Below are 23550 nucleotides of genomic sequence, written 5' to 3' on the forward strand. Positions count from 1 at the left end.
GATCATGCTCCCCACGCTGCACCATGTTTACTCTTCAGCATCCAGCTCTGGATTCCTTCAAACAGCTTCCCCATCCGTCAAACTGACACCTCCACCACAGACCCGCAGGGGCTTGCCCAGCCTCCCCCTCCCCCCAGCTCCTGATGCATGGGGAAGCAGGGGGGCCTCAGGATATTAGACTGACAACTGTGTGCGCAGCTCCCCCTCCAGACACAGCCCTGCTGTTGCCCCTTAGCGCTGACCGGCTTCTTCTGCTCTGGCCGGAGAACTCTCAGAGCGAGACAAGAGCGTGACCTGGGAGAGCCCCCAGCCTCGGATGTCATCAATCAACGCTGCTCCATCCACTTCAAATGGGGTGGTGCCTGTTCACACCAGCAGAGGAGCTGGCCCAGCCCCCAGGAGCTGGGGTGGGCCGGGGGCAGTGGTGTCCTGTGACTGTTCCAGTTGGTCAGCAGTGTGGGGGTCTGATCCTCCCCCCACCCCTGTGCGTGTGCAATTCACCTCTGAGCCTGCCGTCTGGAGCCATGCCACCTGCCAGGCTGACACCCCAGTGGGCCGACCCACGGCCGGATTTCCCCCAAATTTACCACTTACATCCAGTGCTTAATTTGTGCTGGGGCTGAGCCCTGGCACCTCACGGCTTGGCAGTTCATAGCCCCGGCACCTCTGGGCTTCCTGCATCAGTTATGAATGTAAAAAAATGGCTTGTGCCCTGGCACCTCTTTCATTACAAATTAAGCATGGCTTACATTTCCTTCATGCCAAGATTCCACCCTGGGGAGGAATGGACTCTGTCTGCTTTTGCCAGCTGGAGTGTCTGTGCCCTTCCCCAAGGGAGGTGGTGGGCAAGCAGCAGCCCTTGGGAACACAGATGTGTTTATGGAGGGTCCCTAACTATCAGCCTGTCAGGACATGTCTTATTGACTGTCTCTAACTGGGCTGAAGGTCTGTGGGGATGAGGTAGGTCTATCCACCGCGACGCTGCCTGAATGCTGGGTCAGGTGTCTACGTCCCAGCCTCCTGGCTGATGCCTGAGAGATGCTGGCAGTTAACCAGGTCCCCCATGCAGCAGGGCCCTGGGTCTTAGCTGCTACCAGTGAGGGAGGAGGAGATGCTCTGGGTTGGATCCCAAGCTTCACTCACACACTGCTGGCTCCCCCAACCCTACGAGCTGGTGATCGACCCCACGTCTCCCTGGGCCGGCCACCCCCACGGAGATAAGGCCAGCCCCTGAGCTGCTGTAAACAGATGCAGCCCTGGTGACTTACATCAGTGAGGACCTGGCCCCTAGACCCCGTCCTGTAGCGAAGTTACACTGAATACATCCAGTGTCTCTGGGCACATTCCTGTATGCCCATCACCGTGGTATTCAGCCACTTTTTCTGTTCCTTCAGTCATGGGTGGGATCTTGTCTGTCCATTCACCCCGCTTCTCCTCTCCGTGTTCCCTCACTTTGACCCACAATTTTGCCCTCTCTGAGTGCAGAGGGCCCTTCCTGCTGCGATCAGCCATGATCTCCTTGCTGCCCTCCTTCCAGCACGTTACTCCTTACCTGTGCGCTCTGGAACCTGTGCTCTAGAACCTGCACCATGTCTCACAGGATCCATGCTACACCGTCTGATACCCCACTCCCATTCCCACAATTCCTGTCAGCCCTTGGAGCCTATAAGCCGTTCTCCAGCATGGAGCATGATCTAGAACCCAACAGATCACAGTGTCTGCTCGAGAACCCACGGCCACCTGTTTCCTATGCTTGGACTCAAGCCGAGATCATCTCCCCAGCCCTTTGGCTCTCTCCCACTGTGGAAACACCATGCAAAACCAGGGTGTCTACTGTCCAAGTTGCTGGTCACGCCATCCCCCCCTACATCCCTCCCTCCCCAATTCCAGTTCTCTCCCAGCCTAAGAATGGTCCCTCTGTATAAACAGGAAAAGCCGGCACTGTCGAGACCACAGCACAGATTCTGTCAGCGCTGCCTCTTTCATAACCAGTCTCTGCTAATAACTTCATGCCAGGAAGTGGTGGGAGGCTGGGCCAAGACACAGAGCTGTCTGAGCCAAACATCCAAGGCTGGCTTGATGCAGCGTATTCCTCCATGCTGCCCGGCACTCGGAGACCACACTTAAAGGGCCAGACAAGGATCAGGATTCTCCAACTTCCCTAGGTCACCTGATCCTATGCTTCACTATCGAGTTAGAAAGTTGTCCTGATATCTAACCTGAATCTCCCTGGTTGCAAACTAAGCAGATTCCTTTCTGTCCTGCCCTTGATGGCCATGGAGAACAAATGATCACCGTCCTCTTTGTAACAATATTTTACTTACTAGAAGACTTATCAGGTCCCTTCTCAGCCTTCTCTCCTAGACTAAATAAACATCCTATTCCAGGTAACAGCCGGGCAAGCTTCCCGTCAAACCAACCCTGGAGGGACCACCTGCCTTGAAACCTCCCCAATCCCTCCAGGTCTTTCCAGTGAGGGAGCCAACTGTTCTATGGGGACCTGCCTGCTAAGAACTGGCCTGAGACCTGCCAAACTCATCTCCTGCTACCTCCAGCAGGTGCAATTCTTTTAGCTTGTTGGGCTGGCTTCAGACCTGCAGCCTAGAGGGGAAATGTTCTCCCTCTCCATTTGCAACTCCCGCCCCCCCAGCCACCCATCCAGCATCCCCCAAAATGCCCTCAGTCCCTCTAGGGGCAGCCCAAGGAAATCCAAGGCCCAGCCAACAGAGTACCCCTTCCCCCCACCAGGCTTTCTGAGACCCCCTCACTCCACAGCTGGAAGAATGAAAGGAACTGGGAAGAGTCTGGTGTTCAAAACATAAACCCAAGCCAAGGTTGCTGGGCTGAGCTGGCCAGCAGGAAGGGATCCCGAGCGCCCCAGGGGTGGGGGGGAGGAGAAGGCCTGGCCCCAAATTCCAAAGCAGGAGCATTAACATGTTACACACCTGCTGACAGCTGTTTTGCACCCTTTGGGCTGCTTGGTCCCTTTGAACCCAGCATCCCCCACCCATCCCTCTGTACTAACAATGGAAGAGCTTTATAGACTGCTGCCTTCTAACTCAGGGCACTTGGCACGCCATCAACAGGTTAGACAGACAGGGCCCACGGAAATGCAGCCACCTCTGGGGTGGAATCCAAGCAGTGCACAGCAGAACAGCAGGCGAGCTCTGAGCAAAGCTTGAGACAGCAGGCAGTCTGGTCACTTCACACCTGAGACTGTGCCCACTTAGCCATCCCCTCCAGCCCTAGTACAGCTCAGTGGAGTGCGGGGGGGGGGGGGGTAGGGGGGAGGTCGTGCCAGCACAGGAATGCAGCTGCTTTCCAGGTCAAGAGGCGGGAGTAGGATCTGCTCAGGGGGAGACTCCAGCCCCCTAGACTTACACATCCCAAGGCAAATTGCAGTCACTCCTGGGTCCCTCTCTGCAAGCTTCCATGCACCCTACATCAGACAGCTGGCTTCTCTCTAGTTTACAGCAGGCTGCTCCGGGGGCTGCGTGGGAACCCCCAAGGCAGCCAGCAGCCTCCTCTCTCGCCCTGAACTGGGGGCCTCTGCGGACGCCCGGAGCTGCAAGCCCTGCCTCAAGTGGCCCAGCAGGGGCGGATGCCCGCCTCCACAGCGGCCAGTGCACTGCAGACCCCCGGCTGGCTCGGGGGAGCGCTGGGGAGCGTGTCCAAAGGGAGCCGTGGAGATGCCACAGGGGGAAACGCACAAACGGGCCCACGATTGTCCATGCACCCTCTCTGCCACGCGCGGGGCACTTGTACCCCCAGCCCCGCCGCCACGCGCGGGGCACCTGTACCCCCGCCATTTGCGCACAGCGACCCTTGTGTGCACACCCCGCCTGCCAAGTCCCACGCGGGTACATTCGCCTCCACCCACGCTCAGGGGCACCCGTGGCGGCGCTCTCCCTTCCCTGCACCCCTCGCCCCCGGGTAGCTCGCGCTCAGCCACACACGCCTTCCCTCGTGTGCCCGCTCACGCGCATTTGCACAGGCACTCGTGCCCTGCCCGTCCACTTCCACGCAGGCCGGGGCACTCTGCCCCTTCCGCGCCGTACCTGCCTCCAGCCTGCCGCGAGCTTCCCCCGCGGCCTCGCGCAGCAGGGCGAGCAGCAGGAGGACCCCCCATCGCATCTTGGGGGGCAGGCGCGGGCTCCGGGGCGCCTCTTCCCCCCCAGCCCCAGCCCCGGCTCCTCTCCGGCCGCCCAGGCTCGGCAGCGCTGGGATCGGGCGAGCAGCGACCAGTCCTGCGGCTCAGCAGCGCAGCGCCCCCGCGGACCACCCCGGGGCGGGGAGTGGGGACGGGACGCAGGCTGGGTTCGCCCAGCGTGGGGACACGAGCCGCCCGGCGCTGCAGCTCGTGTGAGAGACACTGAGCCGGGGAGACCGAGCGCTCGTGCCCCCTGCTGGCGTGTGGGTGCCATGGCTGGGGGGGGTAGAGAGCCAGAGATGGGGTCAGACCCCTCCTGCCCCAGCTCCCCCCGCCTCTGCCCCGCATCTCTGTGCCGCCTCTGGCAATTCCCTGCCCCTCCCTTTCCTCAGCAGGGCGCCTGGGTTCTGTTCCCAGGGCTGAACAGGGCAGGGGCTCTAGTGGTTGGGGGACAGGCTGGGAGCCAGGACTCCTGGCTTCTATCCCTGGCTCAAGGAGGGGAGTGGGGTCTAATGGGTGTGGGATGCTGGGAGTCAGGACTCCAGAGATTTGTCTCTAGCTCTGGTCAGGGCATGGGTTAGAGCGGGAGCTAGGAGCCAGGACTCCTGGGTTCTCTGCCGGCTCTGGCAGGGGAGTAGGATCTAGTGAGTTAGAGCAAGGGGGGGCCTGTGAGTCAGGACTATTGGGGTCTAGTCCCAGTACTACCACTAAGTCCCTGCCTCTCCTCTCCCTGCCTCAGCTTCCCCAGTTGTATAACAAGTGATAGGTAATAAGCCAACTTCCCAGGGCAGGGGGGGGTGGGTGTCATTGGAAGCAATGGTGTTTGATATTTCCCTCAGCTGGAGAACAAACCAGACACCAGGGTGCTTTTACACTGGCAGGGATGGTGAAAACAAAGCAGTTGCCTGCTCCTTTCCCCCCGGGGAGATTTGCAGGGAGGAGGGAGCGCTCTGGGGAGACAGCCAGACCCTTTGTGGGCAAGTTGGATGCTTCTGATCCAGACAGAAGGTTTCAGAGCAGCACCAGCAGGAACAAAGCACTGGCTGATAATGCGACAGACTGTCATGCTGCCCCTTGGGAGCCAGGCAGCGGAAACCCCCCCAACACCCCCAGCAAACATCTGTGATCTGTTCCATCAGCTGGACGCTCCTGCACAGAACATGGGGAAAACCAGGTTCAGCTACAAACCCTGCCTGGCTCCAAAGGGAAAGGAAAGGTAGTAGGGACACTGCTCCTCCCTGCCCACTCTCGTTCAAGCTGGGCAGGGTCAGAAGGCCTCTGTTAACCTGAATTCAGGCAGAGGTGGGGATCAGCCGTGTCAGACAGACACCCCCTCATTGCGCTAGATGAATCATCTGCTGACCCTGCCCAGCTTGAACGGCTGATCCGCCCTGCCCCCAACCCTGCAGCCCCCATCCCTGAGACCACCTCTCCATTCAGGGCTTGGCACCATGCACAGGCATGTGCAAATGGCTCACTGCGGGGGCCCCCCTGGGTAGGTTAGGATGGGATCTCTCTCCTGGTCCTCAGGGACAGCAACCCCCCCACCACATCTTGGAGCAGAGTCATGGCTGAGATCTCCAGAGCTCTGAGGACAAGCCCCAGTTTGGAATGGTGGGTCACTGCTAATGGGGAGGTCAGTTCCATTCAGCGCAGAGGCTTTTCCTTTCCAAGGGCTGGCACTACTTGCTACCCAGCTCCAGTACCCCAGCCCTCTCCTCCTGCAGGGAGCTCTCACTCAGGAAAGCTCCTGGGAATTTCCTCCAGAGCCTGGAATGGAATTTATAAGTGGCAACATGACCCCATGAGTGGCAGGCAGAATATGCCCCTGGGGGATCTGATCTGAAAATGATCATAGAATCATAGAATATCAGGGTTGGAAGAGACCTCAGGAGGTCATCTAGTCCAAACCCCTGCTCAAAGCAGAACCAATCCCCAACTAAATCATCCCAGCCAGGGCTTTGTCAAGCCTGACCTTAAAAACCTCTAAGGATGGAGATTCCACCACCTCCCTAGGTAACCCATTCCAGTGCTTCACCACACTCCTAATGAAATAGTTTTTCCTAATATCCAACCTAGATTTCCCACACTGCAACTTGAGACCATTGCTCCTTGTTCTGTCATTTGCCACCACTGAGAACACCCTCGCTCCATCCTCTTTGGAACCCCGCCTTCAGGTAGTTGAAGGCTGCTATCAACTCCCTGCTTACTCTTCTCCTCTGCAGACTAAATAACCTCAGTTCCCTCAGCCTCTCCTCGTAAGTCATGTGCCCCAGCCCCCTAATCATTTTTGTGGTCCTTGTTGAACCTCATCAGATTTCTTTTGGCCCAATCCTCCAATTTGTCCAGGTCACTCTGGACCCTATCCCTATCCTCCAGTGTATCTACCTCTCCCCCCAGTTTAGTGTCGTCCGCAAACTTGCTGAGGGTGCAATCCATCCCATCATCCAGATCATTCATGAAGATGTTGAACAAAACTGGCCCCAGGACAGACCCCTGGGGCACTCTAGCTTGTCCCAGCTAGACATTGAGCCGTTGATCACTACCCATTGAGCCCAATGATCTAGCCAGCTTTCTATCCACCTTACAGTCCATTCATCCAATCCATACTTTTTTAACTTGCTGGCAGAATACTGACGGAGACCGTATCAAAAGCTTTGCTAAAGTCAAGATATATCATGTCCACCACTTTCCCCATATCCACAGAGCCAGTTATCTCATCATAGAAGGCAAACAGGTTGGTCAGGCATGACTTGCCCTTGGTGAACCATGTTGACTGTTCCTGATCACCTTCCTCTTCTCCAAGTGCTTCAAAATGGATTCCTTGAGGACCTGCTCCATGATTTTTCCAGGGACTGAGGTGAGGCTGACTGGTCAGCACCCCTTGGGGCACCCAAGCAGGGCCCAGCCATCCAGATTCCCCAGAGCACACCACACCCTGAAGATTGAGGCCCAGACTGTGACGCTGAGGCAGCCTGACGCCCCAACCCATAGCGCCAGCTCTGTGGGACAGGCAGCAAACCCAGCAGCGCGACAGCTTGGGGAGAGAGAGACTCTGACAGGCTAAAGAAAGAAGATGAATGGGTAGAGCCACATGGCAGATGAGCAACCTCAGAACCAGTGCAGCAACTGATGAGGATAATTAATAACCCGGCCCTGTCTCAGGTGGATTGGGCCAAGCCCAAACTCCCAGTGCCTTGATCAAAAGAAGTAATGATCCAGTCCGGCTGACACCCTCCACCCACGCCTGCCCCCTTCCCCCAGGAGAGGATTCCAGCTCTGGAGGGAATTAAGTCTCTTTCAGCCAAGCCAGCAGCAGGGTTGAAGCCCCTGGTTCAGAGGTGGGGTGAATTTATACTCACCTGTGGAACACCAAAGGCTAAGGGAGCTGGGTGGAGTTGGGCAGAGCATGGCCAGAGGCCGGCAAGCTGCCCCCCTCTCCCCAGACACACCTACTGCTTCAGCAGCTCCACCTGCAGCTCCCCCCTATTCCAGCCCTGGGCTCCCTGGCCCTCCACCCCCTTCCTGATGCTCCTCAATCCCAACCCACAGCCTTTTCTGCTTTCGGCCATGACTGGGGAAACTGAGGCACCAAGGCACAGTGACTTGCTCCAGATCTGGCTGTTTATGGAGTGACCTCAGGCGTTCACTACTCCTGGTTCAATGGGCATGTTCAGACAACCCCCACTGAAAGTGGAATTGGAGCTCCCTGGATCTGGGACATACTGACAGGAAGCAAACCTGGGTATCCACAAGTCTAATGCTCCCATCAGCCCATCCTCCTCCTCCCAGATGACTCCCTAGAGGGTCTGAGAGGCTCCCTACCCATCCCTGGCTGCTCTTCCATGCATGGGGCTCTGATGACAGAGCTGGATTACCTGGAACTAACTCTGACCCAGGCAAGGACTTCCCCAGAAATTGAAACTAGAGGTGGTTCAAATTTACAGAGGGGTTGGAAAATGACTAAAGTAGCAACACTGTGTAACTAACTGACCATGGGGGGGAATTCAGGAGGGTTGTACAGCCCCCCAGGAGAGGTGTAGGGAAATCCCTGACTCAGCCAGCGCGTGCCTGCCATTAGCTCCCCCCGACCCAGAAACCTGTCTGGTCTGCAGTCAGCAAGAGGGCACATGCAAGCCATTTGCACCATCAGACACTCCCTTTTAATTTGCTTTGGCCATAAATCAATTCCTTTTTTAAAAGGCAGATGAAGAATACCTTCAATCTGAGCCATTCTGTCATGTCACCGGCAAGGGGGCTTGCTAGTATCCGCAACTGAAAGGGAGGGCAGGCAGGGCTGGACCTGGGTTCAGTTCAGGAGGGCATCGCCAGGAGGTTGAGATCCAGATCTGACCCCTCTCTCCCTAGGCTTCAAAAGCATTTGGAACTGGAGTTCTGGTTCTTCTTGTTAGTTTTGGGGACACAGCGGTGCCAATCCACCCACCAGATGCTCCCTAGAGGCTCTAGGGAAAACTTTTGCCCCCTTGTTTCCCTCTCCCATCCTTGCCATTATTTTAGTTCTTGAGCAGTTAAACTTGTGAGCCCAGGATTTAGCTCCCACCCCAATTGCCTGGCAGCACAGCATCACACCCGCCCCACCTTCCCTGTCTGGACCCTGCTTATGGACCCAGGCAACCATTGCACACAATCAGCTTGGCCAGCCCCCTGCTGAATAACTCCATGGGGACACTCCCCCCAACACACACACACACACACACACACACACACACACACACACACACACACACGGCCAAGCCGCTGCCTGCCTCACTGATTCTCCGAGCAGCGTTCTGGCACAGATGCTCAGAATCTATCAGCCCAGGACCACAGGCTGGGCTGCCCCATGCCCTGAGCCAGCCCCACTGCCCTGCTTGGTAATGTCAGGCCAAAGAGGCCATCGTCGCTGGGATGTGCCCCCCCCCCAAGCCTGCCCACGGAGGTGGGGGTGCCAGTGTACCAGGGAAGGAAGAGGAGAGCCCTGCCCCGTCCCAGCCCCACATGAGGGCCCGGAGGGACCCAGAGCTTGAAGGGTCACTGACTGTGACACCAGCCCCAGGTCGTCAGCGACAGCGTGGGGAGAGAATCTGCACAGAATGACACCTGGCTCAGCCTGGGGGGTGGTCAGTTATCCACCCTGCACAGGTGCAGGGGGCAGCAGTTAGGGCTCCGGGAAGAACTGAAGGAAGTGTTTGCTTTGCTCCTCAGGCCTGGCCTGACCCCTTTTCTTGCAATCTCCCTTCTGCTCTTGGAAGCAGCGTCCTGGCCTCATGCTTTACAATTCGCTGACACCCCGGCAAGGCAGAGTCCGCACTCTGCAACCCAGCCTACATGGCTCCTGGCTTCTGGCATTCACATTGTCCTGCTGCCCCCTGGTGGCATGAAGGGAAATAAAGCATCATTCTTCATTTATTTTGGTTGTGTTTCATGCAATATATTCCACACCCTACTTCCCTATTCCCCCCTTCCCCTCTTCCATTCCCATTCCCAAGAAATAGAAACCAAAACCTCCTTCCTTAGCACAGCCTTTTACTGTGAGCTCTTCAGGGCTGTCTCTTACTCTGGGAGCCCTGATTTCAGTTGGCCTCTCGGTGCTACTGTATATTAAACATGAGCGGCAATCATGCCACTGTTCCTTTTTCCAGCAAAAACGTTACCCTGGGGCTGGAAAAGGAGAAGGCAGAAGAGAGCTAAGACCCAGATGCTCATTCGAAAGCGAAGCACCTGAATCCAGATCAACCCACCTGGCCTGATTCTCAGAGAATGCTGCTGTCAGGAGTTGTGGCTTGGCAGCAAAGCAGAAAATCAGCCTGCTTGGCAAGGCCGCATAAGCCCTACCTAGGCACCCAGCAAATCAACAAGCAGAAGAAGGGTGGGACTAGGAATAAGAGGGTGGCATTTAAAAAGGGGACAACTGAGAGTGAATATAAGGGAAAGCTTCTTGGCAGAGATGGGTGGAGCTGGGGTCTTTGCTCCAGGGAAAGGTGGGAACCCCATCCCATAGGGCACTTATGATCAGACCAAGCAAAATGCTGGCAACAGGGGATAACCCAGCACTGTCCAGGCTAGGGACGAGATGTCCTGTTACGTCTTGCCCAGCTTTTGATTCCACACACCTCCATTTGTTATTGTAGGGTTGCTCAGGAGGGCTGGGCTGAGAGACATATTGTGCCAGAACCCTTGTGCCATTCTAAAGCAGATTGCTCTGCTCCACTCAGCCAGCGGGGACAGGGGAACACCCTGTTTCCACTCCTGTCCCCTTGTATTTCACCCCACTGCGACAGGTGGCCGAGAACAGCTCCCCTGTCACGTCAAGCCCCACAAGGCACCGGCCCCGGGTCTCCCAATGCACCTCCAGTCTAGGTGTCTCTCTAGGTCTGACTTCACTGCTCTAGAAGTAAGTAGCAAGACTCCCCTGGACTCCGAGAGAGCAGGCCGTGGCCTGTAGACCATAATTTTTCTTTGGGGACACCCTTCCTGCCACAGCATGGAAGGCCCTGCAGGCATTAATGGCCCTGCAGGCATTCTACCTAGTGCTCCCAATAACAGCCCAGAGTCCTTAGACTAAAGTCCCCCTTCCTGGGGCTCAATATACTAATAACAGGCTTAATCCACAGCAAGGGAGATTTAGGTGAGATATTAAGAAAAACTCTCTCACTCTACGGTTAAGCTCTGGAACAGGCTTCCCAGGGAGGCTGTGGAAACCCCATCACTGGAGGTTTTTAAGAGCAGGTTGGACAAACACCTGCCAGGGATGGTCTCTTGATATACATGGTCCTGCCTCAGCACAGGGGGCTGGGTTTGATGAGGTCGCAGAGACCCTTCCAGCCCTACAGTTCCATGATTAAGCCTTTAGGAATTAGTGTACACGGGCACTGTCAAGGCTAAGCCCTTCCATTTTGGGGTTTCCAATATCACACTCAATCCAGAAGTCCAGGCTCCCAGGTCTCCCTCCATTCACCTCTGAACCAGGGAGCTTTCAGTCCCACTGCAGCTCCTGGTGCCCCTAGAGAGTCTTTTCTTCCCAAGTCTCATCCTGCCAAGTCTCTGGACTCAACTCCAGCTTCCCTTCAGTTCAGGAATTTCCTTGCCCACCAGTCATTCTCCCTTCAAACTACCTGCCCTGCCCTCGTCAGAGTCACCGGACAGTGGGTTTTTTATCCTGCTCCGGAGGTAGCCCCCTGTCCCCATCTTGTCTGCAGCTCCCCGAAACACCTGCTCCATGGCATGGAACAGGGTGGGCTGGCTCCGAGTCCCCTTCCTCTCTGTTCCAGGCTGTCTTTATCTCCCATGCCGGATACAGCGCCCAGTGCATTGGGGGCACTAAACAGAGAAGAAAAACGGAACTAATTCCTGAGACCCCATGTGGATCCCAGTGCTGGCAGCTGGACCCTGACTCTACTTACAGCGAAAACTGCAGGCTCACATGAGTCTAACTGAGATATATTTTCTGTAGCAACCCCTGCCTTTCTTGCCATTGGGCTGGAACTGGAAAAAGACAGAAAATGAAACTGATTAAACATTTCCACAGACTCTCTCCCCCTACACCTCCACTTTGGTTTTACAAAATTCTTTAGATGGAGTGAAATGATTCCCTTTAAAAAACCTGTTAAATGGAGATAGGATGGGTAATTTTAAGCCCAGTATTGATGCTGTAGGAACAACAAAAATAATTGCCCATTACAAGATTTGCCCTGTCCAGTGGGGATCCTGTGTAAAAAAATGTTAAGTATTTAAAATGAGGGGGCACCCGGATTTGAACCGGGGACCTCTTGATCTGCAGTCAAATGCTCTACCACTGAGCTATACCCCCTCTGCTGGAATAAAATGGAAGAAAGCATTTCCTTATAGAGTGGATTGCACAAGTCCAGCTGTTAATTTAACTGGGTATCGGTGATGTGTTACAGCCAGCTCCTAAAACAACCACCCACACAATGGGTGGACGCTGTGCTATGGGGAGTGTTTGCACAGGGAGTGACTCAGACTGCATAGCAAAGCTTTAAGCAGCAACAGCCTGGGGGGGGAGACTTTAAACCTTTTCATGAATGCTGGGTTGTTGGATGTTACACATCACCATCACTCTTGATGTGCAGCAGATTTATCCATTTTTGAAGGCCAGCTGGGGTTAGTCTGATCATCTAGTCTGACCTTCTGCATAGCACAGGCTGGAGAATTCCCCCCAGAGATTCCTGCATTAAACCTAATCACCTTGGGTTGAAGTAGAGCAAGTCTATCTGTAGACAGCCGTCCACCCCACTCCACATCTGGGGTGCAGCTTCTGCAGGCCGTGAAACCAGCAGGGACCGACAGACATCAGTTACATGGCAGCCACCAAAACATGCTGCTGAAATATTCCCAGCCCAGAAACCGGTAGCTGGCTGGTGGGGTTCTGAAAGGGGTGAGCAGAACCTGTTTGGTATGTGGCGTGCCCCCTATAAGAGAGGCGTTGCCAGGCCCCAGCCAGAGTCTGGACTCAGGGGTGTAATGGCCATTCTGTCACAAGCCAAAGGGAAGCAGGTCCTCTATTCAGAGAGGGCACAAAGCATTAATCAGATTCTTAAAGGCAGCATGTCCTAGTGGACAGAGCACTGGGCTCAGGAGAAATGGGTTTTGGCCCCAGACAAGTCACTTTCCCTCTCTGTGCCTCAGTTTCTCCATCTGTAAAATGGGGATAATGCCACTGACTTCCTTTGTAAAGCACTTGATAACACGGCATTTACAAAGGGAGGAAAATAACCCAAGACCTTTAACTCTTTCCACACTGGTATTTTCCTCACTGGCGGGTAAATGAACCTGTCAGAGAAATTACATAGACCGTGGAAGCTTCACTAGCTGTATCTTGAATAGGTATCACTCTGGCTTAAGCAACCTCTGAACTCTGCCCACGTTCTTCTAGTACCAGACTGGCTGATTTTGAATCTAGTTGTCCCAAGCAAGGGGGTTCCCACCCCTTTCCTCGTGAGACAATTCCACCGACGGATTCATCCGACTAAGGAAGTTTCCCTGGGGACTTCATTTTGTTCCTAGTTATTTGCAGCCAAAAATTTCATTAGCTTAGAACTAAGGGTCCCCAGGGCTGCCTCATTCCTCAAAGGGTGGCCTCGGAAAGCCAGGAAATAAAGACTCACGTCAGCACTGGAAAGCCAGGCCATAAAGAGTTGTGGTTTCTTGCCCCCACTCATTGCTTACATCCTTTAAATATATGTCATCACTCGTCCCACCTGCCCCCTTAGTGATTGCTTGGAAAAGACCAGATAATCACATTTTAAAAAGACCTCATACATACAGAATAGTAGACAGGGCTGGCCCTACACCAAATGGCGTCCCAGGCGAGGAGCATCTTCAGTGCCTCCTTCCAGTTTATATTGTTGCATAGATAGGGGTTCGATAAATATCTCTGGCGGCCCATTAAATATGTCCTTTATTAGGCACTACTTACACTCTTCTTCAAGTCTTAAAAACGCAAGTACACTTTCACATTTACCCACTGAAACAAGGTTCACAGTATCACAGCTGGGCTCTCACTTCACTTCACTTTGTTCTTATATCTCACGGACTGAGTGGCAACGCTCTGCCCGATATACCCGCAAGGGCGTGGCTGACCACATTCTAGGACGGCGTTTCTCAAACTGGGGTCTGCCGACCTGTACTTGGACCCCGCAGATCAACTCCTCCCCTTCCCTCATCTCCTCCCCCTCCCTCCCAGTGCCTCCTGCATGCCGGGGACCAGCTGTTCAGCGGCGTGCAGGAGGTGCTGGGAAGGAGGGGGAGGAGCGGGGATGGGGCACTTGGGGGAGGGGGCAGAAAGAGGTGGAAAAGAGGTGGGGCAGGGGTGGAGCGGAGGTGTGGCAGGGGTGGGACCTTGTGGGAAGGGGTGGAGTGGGGAGTGGGGCCTGGGGCTGAGCAGAGGGGTTGGAGGTCCATGAAAATGTTTAAATCTAAATGGGGGTCCTCAGGTTGCTAAAGTTTGAGAACCGCTGTTCTAGAAGGTTTGAAGCAAATGTCTTTCTTAGAGAGTCTGGAAGGTTCCACAAGATTCTACAAAGGTCAAGAACATTCCAGGAGTTTAGTGACAAATGAATCCACCTGCAGAACACCTGAAACATATGACTTCAAACATACTATTTCACCTTTTGTCGCTAACCACAAAAACAGAACCCCCCCAGCCCGAGCGCTCGCCTGGGTTGCCTGCCCCTAAATCCGACCCTGATGGTAGATGTCGGGGGCAGAGGAAAACCTGCCTCGAGCAGTCATCAAGATAAAAGAACCAACAGGGGTTAGATTCAGATGTGCTCTCTGGAGCGGAGATTATTAACCCATCTGAAGAGTGTACCAACCCAGCGCAGTCAGAGCTACTGACCTTCCTGCTGCCCAAGTGCTGGTTCCAGTGCGGGCCCTGGGAGCTAACAGAGAAATGGCTGGTTGTAGCTGATATGCAGCAGGGACCAGGATTTTGCAGAGACCTTGACCAAATGTGACAGGGACAAACGCCCAGCTGGAGACTGATAAAGGGAAACTGCCCTAATCAGTGATAATGCCCTAGGAAGCTAAATAAATATTTGCTATTTAAGACTCTCTATAAACACACACAGCAAATCAGGAGTAGAGCTGAGAGAACCCAGGAGTCCTGACTCCCAGCCCCTGCCTTAAGCACTAGATACTCTGCTTCCTGGAGCCTAGAATAGAACCCAGGTGTCCTGTTACCCGTGCCAGGACTCTGCTGCCAGAGCCTGTTTTCAAAAGATTTCTTAGAATCACCCATCTGTAGTGAGCAGACCCCTTAGTGGATATTGCTCCAGTACCGCTGGGGGGAGCCGCCAGGGGAAGGGGCATATTTGCCAGCTCAAACCTAAAACTAGATTTGGATCCCATTTTATTTACACCCACAAAATTGGGGAGGACCACTAACTTCAACAGAAGCCCTCCTATGTGCTGGTCTTGCCAACCTCTGACAACACCTCAGGAGTTGGCCTCCTTTTCATACTTTGGAGACCCTGCTATTTGTAATCCCTGTAAGAGATCTGTGTAAGAGCCTCTCATCAGCAGATCTCAAAACACTTTAAAGAGGAGGGCAGGAACATCACCCTGTTTTACAAACGGGGAAACTGAGGCCAAGCAGCTGGCCTGTGACAGAGCAAGGAATACAGGGCAGCTTGCTTGACACCCAAGTACTATGCCACACACCGGTAGCAGAGCATCTTATTAAGCTGGGTAACATGGGACCAGCTGACTGAGCACAGAATTCTCTGGACTCCTTTCTACGGGAAATGAGACAATCACACAAAAAATCTGATTCTGTCTCCTTTCCTTCAGTGCTTTTGTCTCCTGGTGCTCACCCTTGGCCTACCACCCACCCCACCCACCCGCACAGTTCCCCTCACAAAGCTCCAGGACAAAAGAGGCCCCAGTGACGTTACCCCACGCTGGCAGCTAGTTAATGAGTACATATTGTTTTCCTTAAGGGCTCAGAGCTAAGGGTGTTTTGGCTGTGGCCCTTTGGATCCAGCAGGCCACAGAGCTGGCAGTCCCTCTGGCGAGGCACTAATTTTGCTTCTCACAAGTGCATGATCCAGCGACATTCCAGGAGGGGCTCTGTGAGAGGCTCCCTTAAACTCGGGACATTCCCGGCTTTTCATGACCAAGTGGCAGTGAGCATAACAGCAGCATTGTCCATTCCGACCCCCTCAAAAATCATGAGTCAGGTGCTAAAATCACAAGATCAATTTACAAATTACGAGATTTCAAACAGTAACACAGCTGGGGTTCTGTTTAGTGTACTGATGGTTTCTGAGCTGGCAGCATGATGTTTCCCACTTTCCTCCGCCACCATGAAGGCCAAAAACTTACTTTGAAAGCAAAGCTACAGTGGTCAACTTAACTATGTCACACAGGGTGTGAAATTTTTCACAGCCCTGAGCAAGGTAGCTAGGTTGATCTAAGTTTTAGGTATAGACCAGGCCTGAGAGTTTCACTTAAATCACATGACTCTAGGAGCTGGGATTTTAAAACCAAACCTAATTAGCTGGCGACATCATAACGAGTCCAAATCACCAAAGGGTGTAACTATCCTAGAGGGCGGGGAATTGCCAAGCGGGAGAAGATATAAGCAGGAAGAAGGAGAGGAAATGAAGAAAGTCTGGACAGCGCAATTTGAGTGAGGTCTATGCAGGGAAGCAACAGAAGCTTCAGGACTGGGGATATTAAACCTAGAGGGTAAGGAGATGACCCACCATAACCATTATTTTCTTGGTTAGCTAGCTGCTGTGGATGAAATTTACCCCCTGTGCAGAGAGCTGGTACAAGGCCTAGCTGTCCCTCATGTCCCCTAAGCAGAACATCAGTGGGGCCTAGGGGTGTATTTTTACTTACTGTAAAATATATTAAAGACAGAAACTTGATGGGGTGTGGGGAAATCAGCCACTGCTAAACCTTCTTGATTGAGGGAAGCAGAGACAGCATTGTCTCCTGAGGAATCCTCTCAGAGGAGAGCATTTATTTGTTTGCCCACAGCTGGTCATTCCACTCAGCCCCCCAGCTGGGCCAATTTGTCCAGAGGAGCAGAAGATAAGGTCCCCAGCGCCAGGCAAACACGCTCATTTGCAAACCCATTAGGGGAGGTGCTAAGCATGTCACTCTGAGGGTTTGTCAGAAGGATGAGGTGACAGGTCGGGAGCACTTGGATAAACTATCCCAAAGGACACGTCTAGAGAGCTGGGGCTAATAACATGCTGCACAGACCAAGAGGATCTCAATGCGCTTTATGGCATCATTAGCCCTGTTACGTCAGGATGAGGAAACTGAGGCATGGAGCGAGGGAGTGACTCCTTCAAGGTCACACAGTGAATCAATGAAAAGAGAACCCAGGAGTCCTGGCTGCCAGTTCCCATCACTAGATCACCTTCCCCGTCTGAGCTGGGGATAGATCCAAAGTGTCCCAACGCCCAGTCTTGTGCCCCAAAACAGGACAGAAAGTATCAGGGCACTATGCACACCTATGGGATGGTTTCTAACAGGCAGAGAAGCTGGGCGGGCATGGACTCTGCTCAGGATCCTTCCTTTGCTCTCTGTGATCTACTGAGGGGGTGTTGGCAGGGTCTGCACAAAAGCCTTGCAGACTGGGATGAACAGTGCCTCGTAATGTACCTGCAAACCACAGAAGCATATACAGACTCGGACGGGGACCTGGGCTCCAGCTGGACCCATGACAGATCCTCAATAGTGACTCCCTTCCCTGATAAGGCCCTGGTCATCCCACGGCCACTACTAGCCAAGACTAGCCCCAATTCCCTGTCCGGGATTTGGGATTTATTAGAGTCATGAGCTAGCCAAGCCATCCTCTGGCCTAGCCCCCAAGTACCCTGGGCTGGAAAGCTGATAGAAACAGCTTCTGACTGGAAATGAGCAGAAAACCAGGCCCAGCATCCAAGCATCCCCAAAGCCTAGATCCAGACTCTATGGCTATGCCTTGCCTGCTAGACCTCAAAAGATCTGCATTCAATCCCTCTGTCTGCAACAGGCTGCCCTGTGTGACCTCAGGCAAGGCACTTTGGTGCCTTGCTCCCACTGAAATCATTAGGAGTTAGGCACCTAAATAGCTTTGAGAATCTGTGTCTCAGTTCTTCTATCTGTGAAATGGGGGCAGTCTGCCTCATCTATTTAGCCTGTATGTGCTTTAGGGATGGAGCTGTCTTTACAAGTCCAGGATATACTCAGGCCTGGCAGAATTCCATTTTTACTTTTTTATAATTTTGACAGATCATATCGGTGTTTCATTTTAAGCATTGTTGTTATTCTTTTTTCTATTTCAGTTTTCACGAATTGCAGGAAATTTGGAGCGGGTGGTGGGAGAGACAAAAATTATTTAATGACAATAGACATTGAGATTCCAAAGCTTTATAACCATTGAAGCACAAGTTGTCAATATCACACATCCAAATATAGGAAGCAACTGTCCACAAGTCAACCTCCGATCAGTTCTCAAGCGGCTCTTTTCTTACTTTGCTTATCTGTCAATTTCGATTACCACCAGTGGAAATATTTTCTTCCTTGGTTTGAGTGTCTTCGGTGAAATTGACATTTCCCAGGAGAAATCAAATCCTTCCAAGCCTACAGATAAGGCAGCTGATAATAACAATGCTGTGGCTCGCACATTTCGGTTGTAGCGGAACAGAGGGATCCAAACATATTTCTGGTCAGAGAGGTGTAACTGACATTCTTGGTTTCTGTTTCACTTACTGACCCAAATTTATGTGTTTTCTTTGTGACTGTGTCTGTGCCCCTCGTATAATCCCACGTGATGGAATTTGGCCAGGACACCTGGGTTCGAAGCCCTGACTCTTATGCAAAGCACCACGGGTTAATGACCATTATTACTTACTAGCTATATTATGGTAGCATCTAGCAGCTCCAACTGAGATCAGGGCCCCATGGTGCTGGGTGCTGCACAGACACAGAGGGAGAGAATTCCATCAGAATACGCCTGCCTGGCCCTACATTCTATAAGCCAATGTATGTTAGGGCCTCAGACGCGTCCCCAGCACGGCACCCCTGAGCCATTGGCTCTGTGCAGTCTCAGCCCTTGTACGCGGCACGCTGGATCTGCATTGAGACCTGCAACTCACATCCCCCTCGGAAAGCATTAAGCAGCTGGACTCTGGCTAATTGGCGCGGTGCTGGAGCTGGCTGGATCCTGGGGCTGCCCCTCGTGTGCTCAGTGAGCCCAGAGCCAGATTGCTGGGGGCTCATTTATTTTGGGGGCTGTTTTGGGAAGGCCGGTGATTATGCTAATCCTTTAACCCCTGATTGCCTCCTCCTTCCCATTAGATGGTCAAACAGCTTTAGCAGCAGGGGCTGAGATAGGCTCTGGGCTATATAAACCCAGGGGCTGGCGCTGGGTTTCCTATCACTCCAAAGGGAAGATCCTCACCCTACCATTTGCCAGATCATCATGTGGGCATCTCGTGCCAGGCTCTGGCTCCTCTCCTTGCTCCTGTGGCCCCTGCCAGCTGCACACGGCTACATCTGGGCATGGATGTACTCTATGCCCTACCACGCCCCAGATGAGGCTGCCCTCTCCGAAAGCTCCAGCCCCCTGGCCGACATCAAGGAAATTACAGTAAGCAAGGGATGGGTGGGGACTTGCCCCGCAGCCTTCAGCCTGCCTGGTTTGACTGTCAGGGACCAAGTATCAGAGACAGGGAGGGGTCTCTATTTCTCCTTGTGCATCCTGCTTCTAACAGGCCAGCCTTTGCAGTGTAATACGGGGTACTTACGGCCAGTGGTTAGAGCAGGGGATTTTTTTGGGTGGGGGAAACAATCAGAATTCTTGGGTTCTATTCTCTGCTCATGGGAAGGTGTGAGCAGTATTAGCTAGAACCAGGCCTGGGGTGCCAGGACTCTTGGGTTCTATCTCTCACTGTTACTGCATGACCTATGACAAATTGGGGCCTTGTTCAAAGCCCCTTAAAGTTAACAGGAATCTTTTCATTGACTGCACAGGCTCTGAATCAGGCCCTGTAATCTTGCTGTACCTCATTTTTCCCTGCTATAAAACAGATGCATTTATGGTATAGAAGGATTTCAGAGTAGCAGCCGTGTTAGTCTGTATTCCCAAAAAGAAAAGGAGTACTAGTGGCACCTTAGAGACGAACCAATTTATTTGAGCATAAGCTTTCGTGAGCTACAGCTCACTTCATCGGATGCATTCAGTGGAAAATACAGTGAGGAGAGGTATAGAAGTTAGCGTTGCTGGCTTCCAGGCAGCTGGCCCAAGGGCAATTCGTAGCCAGTGCAGCAGTACATTTGATGCCCTTTGACAGCCTAGTGCAATGGTTTTCAGCCTGTGGCCGCCTGGGGGTCCACAGACTACGTCTAAGATTTCCAAAGGGGATCGCAACCCCATTTGAAATTTTTTAGGGATCCGCAAATGAAAAAAAACTTTGCAAAACTACTGGCCTCGTGGTAGAGCAGAGGAGCGTTGCATGCTTTGAAAGAGCAGCGCCAGTTGCTGTGACAATCCCGATTCAGAGGCAGAGAAGATGAATTTGCAGATGCTCCTGTGGCGCAATTGGTTAGCGCACAGTACTTATAAAGCAGTACTTGACTGAGCAATGCTGAGGTTGTGAGTTCGAGCCTCACCTGGAGCAGGTGTTTTATGGGTATGGAATTCTCTGGCCTGTTTTGAGGAAGTCCAATGAATCCAAACAGGCAAAAGAGGGTGTCTCTGGCCTCAAAAATCAATGGACACTCACAAGGGGTGTGTGAGCTTTAAGCAATTAATGACTGTAAAAAGCTTCCCTAGCTGGGTGTTTTAATCCTTAAGGGGACACAGCCACATATATATTAGATATCTCAAAATCAGTTCTTGAGCTGTGTTATTAGAAGCCCCTCAGGTTATTAACCCAGGAGGAATGTCAAAAATAGATCTAAGTTGGGAAATGCTTCCCCCCCTTGTAAAAATTCCTGCAAACACTAATTTTTTGTCCATGCTCATTCAAATTTTTCTTCAAAAATGTTCAGGTTTTCACTGAAAAACCAAAAATGTTAGTGGGGGTGGGGAGAGGAATTTTGTTTTTTTGTTTTCTTTTTTCCCCAAAGAAACCCTCCAATGCCAAATTTCATTGTAAACTTATTTTCTGTGAAAATTTTCATTTCATCAAAAAAAACCCCCAATTTTTTGTTACAAAAAGAATGTAGACAGAAAATTTTCAGCCAGTAACAGCTCAGGTGTAGCCGGTGTGTTTCACTTTGTTTTCTGTTTAAGTTTCACTTCCTGGTTCTCATGCACTAACTCAGCATTGCAGCGTTTAAATCCAAACCGTACAAAACCTCACCCTGTTTTGACGGATTCTTTAAAAAAGAAAACCAAGAAAACATTGCTATTCATGTGAAACTATTTTTTCTACTAAACCTAATCGCCGTTTATAACTTCCTAACAGTGGCTTGGTTAGAAAGAGCCTCATACACAGAAGTGCTTAAAACAAACCATAAATTCTGGAGTGATTTATACAAACTGTCTCTGTCAGGAGTGGCCTGCTGGCTTTGAGCAGCTCTAACCCATATGCTTAGTACAGAGGTTCTCAAGGACTTAATTATTATTTTGACTATGTAGTATTCTGACTGTGCTAAGAGTGCCAGTAATGGACCAGGTCCATATGATGCTGAGTGCTTGGCAAACACAACAAAACATGGTCCCTCCCGCAAAGAACTCATGTGCTAAATAAATTAATTAACCCTCACAAGCCCCTGGGAGGGAAGAATTATTAACCCCAATTTCAAGGTAGGGAAACTAAGGCCAAGTTCATGCAGCTAGTCTGGGAAGAGAACCCAGGGGTCCCATCTCAGCCTTTCCTCGGCTGCCTTCCAGCGATGGGCCAAGGAGTGTGGCATCTGGATCTAGAAAATCCTTGTCAGCCAGACATCTCTGGGCAAGATTTCCAAAGGTGACTCAAGATTTTAGGTGTCCAGCTTCAAGGGGCCTGACCTGATTTGCAGGGGCTGGGTGCTTACTGAATATGAGACCCCCTTTAAGGCATCTCCAGTGGGGAGAAAAACTGAATCCGCCTGCCCTCCATTCCCTCCCCAACTCCTTCCCCGAAAAATGATTGGTGGCTTTGGAAAACTGTGAGCTAACCAGGCCTTTTCCCTTCACAGAAGGGTTTGCAACTAGGATGTCCCAACAGGTCAAAAATTAATCTGATTCGGGGTTGACAGGTTGGGTGGGAACTCAGGGGCCTTGCTGAGCCTGAGTCCACACCTTGCCCCTATTTCTCTCACACCTTGAACCAACCCTCCCGCCAGGTCTCAGCACCCCCTAGTGTTGGGACATTTGGAATCCAGGTTGGCTTTGCGATCGCTATGGGAAATGCGGGGATAGGAGCTCAGCTGTGGGGGCTGCTTCCCCACTCAGCCCCGCCCCCGCCTCCTCCGCCAAGGAAGCAACAGGGACACGCCTTTCCCATCTGACCTTGCATCATCTCTCCCCCCAGGCGGCCACACCGTGTAGTCAGGACCGACGCTGCACCCAGGGGCTCTTCTGCGATAAGCACTTCCGGCTGTGCCTTCCCCTGCGCCAGGAGGGGCGGTATTGTCGCCGCGACAGCCACTGCGCCAGGGGCCTGAGCTGTATGTTTGGCAAGTGCCACAGGCCCGTGCTGGGCGGGCAGGAGGGTAAGGCATGGAGAGGAGCCGCGTTCCGGGCCTGAGTCGCCCTCAGCCCATCCCTGGGCTTCAGGCGTGGCCGGGGTGGAGGAGCGCCTACTGGTCAGAGGCTGAGTACTGGGCCTGCGTGGGCCCCTGGCGTTAAGGCGGAGCAGCCTCCCAGCTGCTGTAATTTACACCTGGCCACTGGGAGACAGAGACGAGCTAAGGGCAGGGTGCTCCAGCCACGCCCCCCCCCGCCACCCCGTGCCTCCCCTAGGAGGCGGGGCAAGGCACAGCTGAGGGGGGGTCCAGCTCCTGCACACAGAGGAGTGGGGTTTCTGTGGGAGGCTGGTCCAGACTGCAGAGGAGGAGGCCCTTGCACCCACAAGAGGGGAGGGACTGGGTGCTATGCTGGGTGGGAAGGAGAGCAACAAGAGAGACAGGGTGTGGGGTCCCGGAGGGTGGGGGGGAAACGGATGAAGCCCCTTCGTGCCTACCTATCTCCCACCCCCCCACACCCTGTCTGCCTCCAGGTGCCCGCTGCCGCCAGGACAAAGACTGTGGCGTGGCCACCTGCTGTGCTCGCCATCATGGCGAGCTGCTCTGCAAGAAGAGGCTGGCCTTGGACGAGAGCTGCTTTGTGCCCCAGGGAGGCTTGGCCTTCAGCATCAACCAGGTCTGCCCCTGCCAGGAGGGGCTGGTGTGCAGGACCGGGGCTGCTGGCCGAGAGTGAGTGTGGGGAGATGCTCACCGGGTGTGCTCAGGGCCTGGAGGTACTGTGGACATCCTGCCTGGTCCGGGGCAGGACTCTGGGACAAGGAGGAGGATAGGGGCTTTCATGCCATCAGACCTGCCGGGACAGAATACAGCAGGAGGTGCAGGGGCATTAGTGAATGCCTGGCAATGCTGGATGCATTGCCCCTGCTCTTTACTTGAAGGGGATAGTGGGTTATAATGATCAGAGCCGGAGCGTGGGCCCCAGGACTCCTAGGTCCGAACCCAGGTTCTGGGAGGAGAGTGTGGTCTAGTGATTAGAGACGGGGCTTGGGAGCCAGAACTCCATCCTGCTCCCTATGAGGCAATGAGGTCTGATGGTTAGAGTAGGGGAATTTTGCAGGTTTTCTGGGTGCTATTCCACTGACTCCTTGGGCGAGTTCCACCCCCACTTTGGGCCTCAGTTTCTCCATCTTTAAAATGGGGATAAAACCCACCCACCCCCAGCGCATGCTGTGCAATTCCAGTATCGGGCAGAGAAGGGCAGA

The 23550-nt window shown here is 53.2% G+C and overlaps 1 protein-coding gene and 2 non-coding genes across 3 annotated transcripts in view; 1 reads left to right on the top strand and 2 right to left on the bottom strand.

Moving 5' to 3' along the window:
* The window catches only part of PLXDC1 (plexin domain containing 1), a 48126-nt gene extending 43992 nt beyond the window's left edge, over positions 1-4134 (bottom strand). Inside the window, exon 1 of the mRNA XM_077806009.1 lies at positions 3981-4134. Coding sequence (XP_077662135.1) covers positions 3981-4134 — 154 coding nt within the window. The remainder of the gene's footprint in view (positions 1-3980) is intronic.
* Positions 4135-11888: 7754 nt separating this feature from the next.
* Positions 11889-11960, bottom strand: TRNAC-GCA (transfer RNA cysteine (anticodon GCA)). The gene has a single exon. It is a non-coding gene; the product is annotated as a tRNA-Cys (tRNA).
* Positions 11961-20198: 8238 nt separating this feature from the next.
* On the top strand, positions 20199-20292 carry TRNAI-UAU (transfer RNA isoleucine (anticodon UAU)). Its single transcript has 2 exons — positions 20199-20236; positions 20257-20292. It is a non-coding gene; the product is annotated as a tRNA-Ile (tRNA).
* Positions 20293-23550: the final 3258 nt, after the last annotated feature.

Source organism: Eretmochelys imbricata, chromosome 27 (assembly GCF_965152235.1).
Source record: "Eretmochelys imbricata isolate rEreImb1 chromosome 27, rEreImb1.hap1, whole genome shotgun sequence".
In the NCBI taxonomy this organism is placed as follows: Eukaryota; Metazoa; Chordata; order Testudines; family Cheloniidae; genus Eretmochelys; species Eretmochelys imbricata.